Below are 9,475 nucleotides of genomic sequence, written 5' to 3'. Positions count from 1 at the left end.
GCTCGTCACAAGTGTCTCTCCATCCTTTGCTTCTTCTTTGCTTCTCCTGCTCTTTTCTGTCAAAGTTTGCTCAGGTCGAGTCCAAGGCTGAAATCACAATTCTCATTTGGTGTAGCATCACACAGGTTCCTTCACAAACCGCTTAGTCTAAATCAAAAATCCTCCAAAAATCTTGTTTTTGAGTGATTCAGATTGAGCCGCTCTACTGGAAAGTGCCTGAAGGCAAAGATGTCCCATTCAGTTAGACGTTGGGGGACCAAAAAGCGACAAACTCATCACTTTAGAACAAAGTTTTTTTTTTTGTTTTGTTTTTTTGCCTGTCCCATTTGGTTCTTTAGCCATCAGAATTGTTGTCTGAAGACCAACAAGGATACCCAGTGGATTTACTTTGCCAAATGGATCATCGTGGCATTGCCGTACTGTGATGAGAGGTAAAATAATTTTTTTCTCATCACACAAAAAGAAAGAAGAAAACAAAAATGTTCAGGAATTAGAAAAAACCATCAAATCACTAGAAGAAGCCTACGCGTGCGACCAAGATCAGGAAACATTGAACAAAATACGCAAAACAAAACTAGAATTAAATGAAATTATTAATAAAAAAACACAAATCCTTGTACAAAGACTTCGCTTGCAGAATTTTGAACACAGTAACAAATCAGGTCGATTTCTAGCTAACCAGTTAAAAATAAATAAATAAAAAACAACTATATGTGCTGCTAAAGATTTATCGGGGAACACAATATATGACCCTGGAAGAATAAACAAAATTTTTAGGGATTTCTATGAAACTTTATACTCACCACAATTAAACCCGTCTAAAAATGAAATTGATTTGTTTCTTGACAACGTAACTCTTCCAAAATTACTAGACAGTCAACCAATGGCACTGGATTCGCCACTGACGCCAGGTGAACTCCAGGAAGCCCTGATAAGTATGCCCAATAATAAGGCTCCAGGTCCAGACGGCTTCCCTGCAGAATTCTACAACGAATTCTGGACAATTTTGGCACCAGTATTCCACAGAGTGTTGCAGGAAATCGAGGAAAAGGGCAGACTACCACCAAATATGAATTCTGCCAACATTAGTATCCTGCTAAAACCAGGCAAAGACCCTTTATTTCCGTCAAGCTATCGTCCAATTTCTCTTTTAAATGTAGACCTTAAAATAATCTGCAAAGCTCTCTCAAAGAGATTAGAGAAAATAACCCCCCTCTTAATTCATCCTGACCAAACTGGTTTCATAAAAGGTCGGCACTCCTCAACAAACACTCGTAGATTACTTAATTTAATAGACTACTCAAACAATAAAAACATCGAAACCATAATATTATCTCTAGATGCAGAACAAAATTTCTTGAAGGCTCACGTGAACCTTAAAAGTGGTGCAAGGTTTCCTGTTGTTTTATGACCAATTATGATTTAGCTGTTATATGCAAGGGAATAAATATCTGGTGGATTGCTGGGACTAATCAACATAATAGACTTGCAAAAACCCTGAAGGTAACCTGGCTCATAGTTTGGATTTTATTTATTTTTATTAATTCAAATATTATTCCCTTTTCCAAAAGTCGCTGCAAGTTTGACACATTAACCATATTTTTAAGTATTTTTCCCCACTACTTTAAAAAATTATCAATAATTTTGAGCTTTAAATTAGTTTTTGATGAATCGAAGAGAAAGCTTTTACTTTTTGTTTACCCCCCAAAATGCTTATAATATAATTCGAGTATGTGATGCCTTTCTAATGGTGTGGAAGTCGCATGTTAGCATCAATCAGGGAACAATGTGAGCACAAACCTCTCATTGTCTCATAGTTGTAGCTAATTTGAAAAGAGGGAAATACTTAAAGGGTCACAAGGGATTTTTGAAAGCGAACCGTTGTTAGTTGAGCATATCACAGACTTGGGAGTAAAGCTTTCAGCATGACTGCGGTCAACGATGCACTGATGTATTAGCTGAATATTTGCGTCTAGTGTCAGTAGCTGATATTCATCTCTTGTCATCGAGTTTGTGCTCACAAAATGATTGATTGAACGCCTTTAAAAGGTAATTTTAAAAAAGTGTTTCTCTAAAAAGAGTGTAAAATGAAATAAAACATGGCAGAAATATTGACATTAGCTATCACCCAAATGATTATTTTACACATTTCTATCTACATTGGCCCAGATTTTCATCTGTAACCTCACTGTAGCCACTGAAAGCTGAGATGTGCTGTGCAGAAGGACTATATTTATATTTTTCATAGCAGGGCACAAAGCCTACTCCAAACGCATTAGCTGCATCGTTGCACAAAAACTTTGAGAGACTCAGAGTTCAACTGTAGCCTTTCAGTGAAGAAATAAGCCGAGGAGGCCTTTAGGTTAAATGTACATCCATAAGCGTTTTTCACTTTTCCACCTCAGTGCTCGCCCGTCTCGCCCACTCACACAGGAAGTGTATAATTGGAAGATAACGAGAGGCGATACCGTCCAGTGAATTAAAAAAAGTAAAAATAAATCATACAGCAGATCATCCAAGCAGGGCGTCTCCCACCTCACCCACACGTTTGCGCACTCATACACAGACGAGTGGCCGCAAATGGAATCGTCCAACGACACCTGTTAATGAACACGGGGCGAACGTGATTCACGTAGAACCACAGGCCTGAACTCACCAGGGACGGCGTTATTTGGAAGCGCCGTGATGCAGATGAAGGAGTATAAAGGAGCCGGGTGGGGTGAAAATATGAAAGGAGGAGGAAGTGTTTTAGCACTCCTCCACAGTCCCATATCGAGCTCCTCCTGTGGTCCTTTCAGTCCGCCAGTGGGCCTGAGTGTGTGTCTGTGTGTTGGCTCTGAGTGTGCTATTACGGGGCCACCTGGTTCCTTTTAAATATGTCATCACTTCCTGCGTGCACTCAGTGAACATGCTCACTGCATTAGCTGTGGGACGGAAAGATGTGTGTGTGAATCACTGCAATGCACACAGCTATGGTACGCTGGACTATAAGAGCGTGTGTGTGTTGTCTGTGTGGTGTTTGTGTTACTGGCGCTTCCAGGATGCTCACATTAAGCCTCCACTTGCTCCTTCTATCATTTTAATGAATAATGAATGCAGGGCTGCAAAAATGTTTCTCGACTAAAGTAGCTCCCATGCGTGACTGTGCGCTTCCTCTGTTAGCATGATACGTATAACATCCCCCGCCCGTCCCGAGGATTAGTCTCGTGATTAGTGTCAATGTTTTCTTGTTTTGTTCTTCTTTTTTTTTTTTCGTTAAAAAAATAATTCTCAGCAATTAAATCGTCCCCTGATCTCCCCGCTGGAGGAGAGAGAGAAAAGAAAGCTGTCATGGTGATTTTCATGGTAATTTGCGAGATTACAATATGCTAATGTGATAATTACAGTGGCTGTTTGGCGTTAATCAGCTTCTGCTGGCAGAGTTATTGTATTTACCGTTAGGATTAGCGCAGCCCACCGTCACATGCTTTCGCCAGATTTCTTTCAAGAGACAGTGTTGTTCTGAGGTTGACTCGACGAGAGGCTTTAGAAAGGCGCGCGCCGCTTTGTTTGTGATATCGGTCTCTGCGAGCGAGTTGACGTTTTCCTCATTAGAGAGATGAAGATTGGCACAGATGCATTCGCGGGGGCTCCCAGTCACGCCTGCGAGCATTTCAAAGAGGAGGAACGTATTCGTTTGATAGGAGAGCAATGCACAGCTGCACACGTCATCACCCCTCCATTAAGAACACCTACTCTTCTGTATTTTTAATAATGCTAATTTATTCATGTGTGTGCAGAGCAGTACAGTAAATCTGAGCTTTTACATTTTTTACTACTTACTATAGAGCCAGCTAATGAGTTATTGGACTGGCACAGGGCTGGAAGACTGAGCAATGAGGCATTATATAAAACTACACTTCCTCCATCACAGGCATTTCCTGTACCTTTTAATTACCTTATTTCCAAACTGCGTTAGAAGTATTCTGGACAATGAATTCAGCTTATTGCAGCTTTCTGAATAAAATGTGCCTGCGGATCATTTGTTTTTGTTTGCTTGTCTCGTCCTGTGATGCTGCTCAGGTGCAAAAAGAGAGGCGCGTCCCCTCCGTGCATGCCTCAGGTGTTCTGAGGTTTTACTCTGGCTTGCGTCAGACGCTGAGCTGCAGCACTCATAAGCTGTGGAGATCCAGGAAAGAGATCCCTGTCAGGCGCTGTGCTTTGTTACAGAATCACATTTGGACAAACCTGAATCAAGTACAGGAATGCTTATGGAGTGCTCACTTGGTCTGTTTAATCGTGCTCTGGATACAACTGAAGTAAATTTGACATTTTGAATGAATTAATTAACATTTTCAATTCTCCAGATTGGTTTTAATATAATTGCTTGTCTAGAAATTGTGCAAAATCAAACACATCTTTCCTTTGTATTAAATGCTATTACATATCACATGGCATGTTTTTAAATCCATAAATGTCCAGAGTCCTGCACCCTTTGTTTGTATGCTGGTGCTCATGGGATTTGTTGCTTGCCGGCTATGTGATTATGTGTTCTTTTGATAGTGTAGCTTGATTGCCAAAGCTTGTAGTGTATTCTCTCGCTCTGTGACAGGCAGTCTGAAGATTCTCGCAACTGCTCGTCCCCCTCCACCTTTATGTCTGTAATCCCAAAAGTGTTTGCACACACTAAAAGAGTTTTAGCACTTAAAGCAACATTTTCTGCTGCAGCAAACAGCTGTTCAGAGTGTCTACAGCTCTTCAAGCGGTCTTAGAGGAACAATTTGTAATTTATATCTACAGTTAGACCAGCTGTGCAGTGTATGATCACAGTGTGTTTATGCATCCCACACAAACACTGCAGACCCTAAAAGTAAGGTTGCACTCACGCTGCTTCCTGTAAATCAAACACACATGTTGACTTTTATCCAGCACTGGAACAAAGAACATGGAGATTAGTTCACTTAAAAAATTACTTCTATCACCTTTAGCTATATATAACTATATATAACTTTAGGTGTTTTGAATCTCATTGCAGCTTATTCATTATATATTGTGTTTTCAGTCAGTTATATCTATAATTCCAAGTGTGTACTCAAGAATCGACAAAACAAACATATATAGTATCTCATCACCTGTGAAATGATGATTTCAGAGGTCTACGTTTTGTTCAGTCTAAAGTTAGGATTTGCAGACCAAACACTGGATTGTACTGTGCATCTTTTTAGGTTTCCCCATCTGCTGCAATCGCATTTTAGTCTTCGACTTTATGTCCAAAATCTATCAAACGTCTGCCAGATGCTTTGCTGATGCAAGAGTTTTTACAGTGGCTCAACCAAAGTTACAAATCTGTAATACCTGACATCAATATGATAATTTCATGCTTTTTCTGCACGTTATTTTATGGAGTCAACTAAATCTAGGAGATTTTCCATTTATTTTAAATCTGATTTCACAGCACTGCCAAAGTAGTTAAATGAAGTACAGTGAAAGTCTAAAAGCCTGCTTATGATGTATTTAGACTTTTAAAACTGGACTTATAAGGACAAAAATGAAGAAATCCAGCAGGTTAAAAAATCAATGCCGTGGCAGTGTGCTGTTAGCAGAGCATACACAGCAGTGTAAACATCAGTGCTACATAAACAGCCAAAGAAAGAAACAAAGCTCAATGCAAACTCGGCAGGTTAAAAAGGAAGCTGTTGATGCCTCTTTACAGCTGCATATTATTTTATTCTGGTCTCCTTTGCATATTTCACTATCAGAACAACCCTGATCGATCCTGGTGCAGCCCCTCAGTTCGTCCTCTGGCTGTCATGTTGTTTTTGTTTTGTTGCATATTAGAAACCGAAGCTGTTTCACACTCATGATCAGTATGAACAGAACTGTTTAACTATGTAACTATGTATGTGGCACATTTTTAAGTACATCCTTAACTTGTTCTACAGAGTTGATCATTCTGATGGTTCTTTACTAAAGACTATATGTCTGTGCAGTCAGAAACACCGTCTGGTAAACAGAGTTCTTTATTTATCCGAATCTGTCTGTAATTTCTCAGAGCTGTCAGATATTTCTTAACTTTTTCCTAAATTAGATGCTGCGATGATAAAATATTTGATTGTGCTTTGTCCTCGGACAGTTTATGGTGGAGTTCTGATGGAACAATAAAAGCGGCGAGATTCGATCTCCGCAGCTCGTGACTTCAGCAATGAGTTCACTGATCGTGGCTGTCTTTTAGGAGCAGCGCTGTTGTCTCTGTTACAAATACAAACTTATTTGGCATATAATAATAATAAAAAACTATTTACAAGCTGTGTGAAGCAGTCTTCAGTCTTTTAAAGTAATAGTTCCCTGTGCTTTGGAGAAAAGAGGCAACGATAATAATACTAATAATATAACAGTCTCCCTGGCTAATTTCCTGCTAAAATTAGGCAGGGCTGCAGAATGAAAGAAACAAGCAATAGCAGTCAGTGATGATAAAGGGAAGTCTTGGATTGCTGCCTCCATTAAGACCCACAGCTCATTAAAGTGTACTAAGCAAAAGACAGGAAACGTATTGAACTCCCAGGAAACAAATCAACAGCACAATGAGCACATAGATAGTCAAGAGTTCCAAATATAATTAAAGTTTTACATCATACACAGGCCTCTCTCATTTTTTACATTTGCAAATATTGACTGAGCCGCCCCAGAGTGTTAAAGCATCACACTAATGCAGCTCTCAGAATAGACGAGAGAGATTTTTTTATTTATTTTGTTACCATCAAAGACCACCTCCTGAGAGGCTGCGAACGGGGAAAACTTCCCACTGGGATCAATAACCTATCACGGTATCATTACAATGTGAAAAAGTCTGAGCCGGTGCGTCATTTCTAATTTTTTGCCTTGTAGATCAAGGTGGCAAACTTTAAAAAAACAAACAAAAAAACAAAAGCTTGTAGTTAGACTTGTGGGTTTTTTTTTTCCTTTCCTTACCCAACGCTGTCCATAAAAGCAGCCAAAAGTTGAACTTTTTTGGGCTTTGCTGAGTTTTTTTGTCTTCTCCCTCCCATGTGTTTTCATTTTTAATGCAGTAAGCACTGTACAGCAGCTTCTATACATCTCTGTGATGTTCAAGGTGCAACCTGTAATAAATACGACACTTTTCGGTGCCAAACAATGAACATTTTTTTGGCCTCTAAGATGAAAGAAGTGATCGATTTGTTTGCCCATCAGTGGTGAGATGATAGCAGGTCTGATGAACACCAACCAGCAGCTTGCAACAGTGACACGAGTCAGGCTGTTGTAGGTGGTGCAGGGTGCTCAAGCCTCGATTTGATGTTGCTGGACATTTGCATAAAATCACACTTGGACTTTGGTAGTTTTCATTGTTGGTTGGTGATCGTGGCTCAAGAGTTGGGAGTTGAGTTCGTCATGTAATCGGAAGGTTGCCGGTTTGAGCCCTGGCTCCGACAGTCTCAGTCGTTGTGTCTTTGGCAAGACACTTCACCCGTTGCCTACTGGTGGTGGTGGTCAGAGGGCCCGGTGGCGCCAGTGTCCGGCAGCCTTGCCTCTGTTTGGATCACTGTCATGCTGAAATGTAAACTCACTCAGAGCTGTTGCATTCTGGGGCAGGTTTTTCTCAAGGCCCTCTTGAATTTTAATCCACTGCCTTTGTCAATAAGGACCAAATCTTTAGCACCGCCATGCTTTACTTTACTGATGGCATTATTAAAGTAGCAGACTTTTTACCTTAGTTTTGATCATTATACGCAGTGTATTTTTTACATTACACACAGGTGTGGTTATGTACATTAAACTGAAGATGGACTTGGGTCAAGCTGTAGTCACATTTAAGTGATAATTAAATAAAAATGAATGCACATGAGAACAATTCAGGCCACAGACAAATGACTCGTAAAGGTTGAAAAAGTTGTTGTTTTTTAAACTACACTGAGTGTAGATGGATACTTTTTAACAATTTCAAATTAAATCTATATCATAAAGAAGCGTGCAGAAATGATAGAGATCAGATAATATTCATCAAAGTGAAATTATTATGGGGTGTTCAGGGCCAACACAAAGCGTTCTCTTACACCGGAGTGTTTTTGCACTTTCCCCAACCCACAAATATTTCTCCTGTAACGGCCAATAGGTGTAGTACTACCTTCTCAAAGTCATACCAATTACTGAGTGACAGTTTTATATTTCAGGAAATCTGTTTGGTTTAATTGTCCTGTTCTGTCTCTATAAAAGTGAAGTTAACCACACGGTCTCCCTGCAGGCTCCATTTCTGATTGTCGGTGGCATCAGGAGACCCATCAGTCTGAGAGAGCTACAGCTCACAGGATTTCACAAAGCAGCATCTAACAGATGTTTTCACCAAAGTTTAATATTTTGACTGCGTGGGTTTCCCTGTAGTCACCCAGTGTGAATTTGAATCAGTTTGCATGTTTGTATGTAATTGCACCATGCAAAAAGTGTCTTTGGCATTTGGTCTGAACTCAATTCCACATTTCATTTGATGCTCACTATGTGTCTGTGTGCTTTGTAGTCTGACAGATGTGAGATAGTCATCCAGCTCCCTTTCTCTATAAATCTTTGTTATTCATCTCCCCAGAAAACTGGTCAAGCTGTGGAGAATTAAATAAATCATTGTTTTAGGACTGAAACTTGGACTTCTGAGATTACTCTCTGTGGTTGTTGCAGCTATGAAAAGTCTCCTAGATAAATGTTTGAACGTTTGACTGTGGTTGTCAGATAAATGTTAGAAATAAATCACATTTTTGTGTCCAATCAGGTGGCAGCCATCAACCCCAGCCACCCGCTTGCCCAAATGCCCCTGCCGCCCTCCATGAAGAACTGCATCCAGCTTGCCGCCTGTGAGGCCAGTGAGCTGCTGCCCATGAACCCTGACCTCCCCGCTGACCTCTTTACATCCTGTCTCACTACGCCCATCAAGATCGCCCTACGTTGGTAATGTCTCTCTCATTTTCAATCCTTTTTATCTCTGCTTCTTCCTCCCCCCCATTACAAGTCTGAAACATAGAGGCATCGATAAAGAGGAGACGGTACATCTGGAATATGTTCTGAAGTAGTGAGGTAGATTGGATGGGTTTTCTTTGGTCAGCTCGCATGTTAAAGGTGTAGAATAAAATATCATTTTCGTGGTATTACACATCGCTTCAGAATACAGACGTACCAGCTTTAAATATTGATACGTTTGTAACATGGAGTCCTAAACAACTCAACTTCTGTTGCTACTTACCGTATTTTCCACACTTTAAGGCACACTTAAAATCTATTAATTTTCTCAAAAATCGAGAGTCCGCATTATAATCCGGTGCGCCTGATGTATGAATGCTGGTTGTGCTTACTGACCTCGAACCGATTTTATGTGGTACATGGCACTCAAAATCTGTCAAAAAATGTCTTAGAATGGCTTTGGTAAGCTAGGAAGCCGCAACATTACAGCTGCCGTAGTCAGGAGCCTCACGGAGGAATCTGGGTCCAAAACTCCGTC

The 9,475-nt window shown here is 40.3% G+C and overlaps 1 protein-coding gene across 4 annotated transcripts in view; it reads left to right on the top strand.

Moving 5' to 3' along the window:
- The window catches only part of rptor (regulatory associated protein of MTOR, complex 1), a 185,665-nt gene that overhangs the window by 71,899 nt on the left and 104,291 nt on the right, over positions 1–9,475 (top strand). For all 4 annotated transcript variants that reach the window (XM_005737332.2, XM_005737331.2, XM_013911928.1 and 1 more), the window contains exon 7: positions 8,753–8,928. In XM_005737332.2, the coding sequence (XP_005737389.1) occupies positions 8,753–8,928 (176 nt within the window). The remainder of the gene's footprint in view (positions 1–8,752; positions 8,929–9,475) is intronic.

The sequence above is a fragment of the Pundamilia nyererei genome, unplaced genomic scaffold (genome assembly GCF_000239375.1).
Source record: "Pundamilia nyererei isolate P.nyererei 1_Seehausen unplaced genomic scaffold, PunNye1.0 scaffold00075, whole genome shotgun sequence".
Lineage (NCBI taxonomy): Eukaryota > Metazoa > Chordata > Actinopteri > Cichliformes > Cichlidae > Pundamilia > Pundamilia nyererei.
The sequence above is the reverse complement of the archived record's forward strand: the minus strand, read 5'-3'. Positions and strand labels throughout refer to the sequence as shown.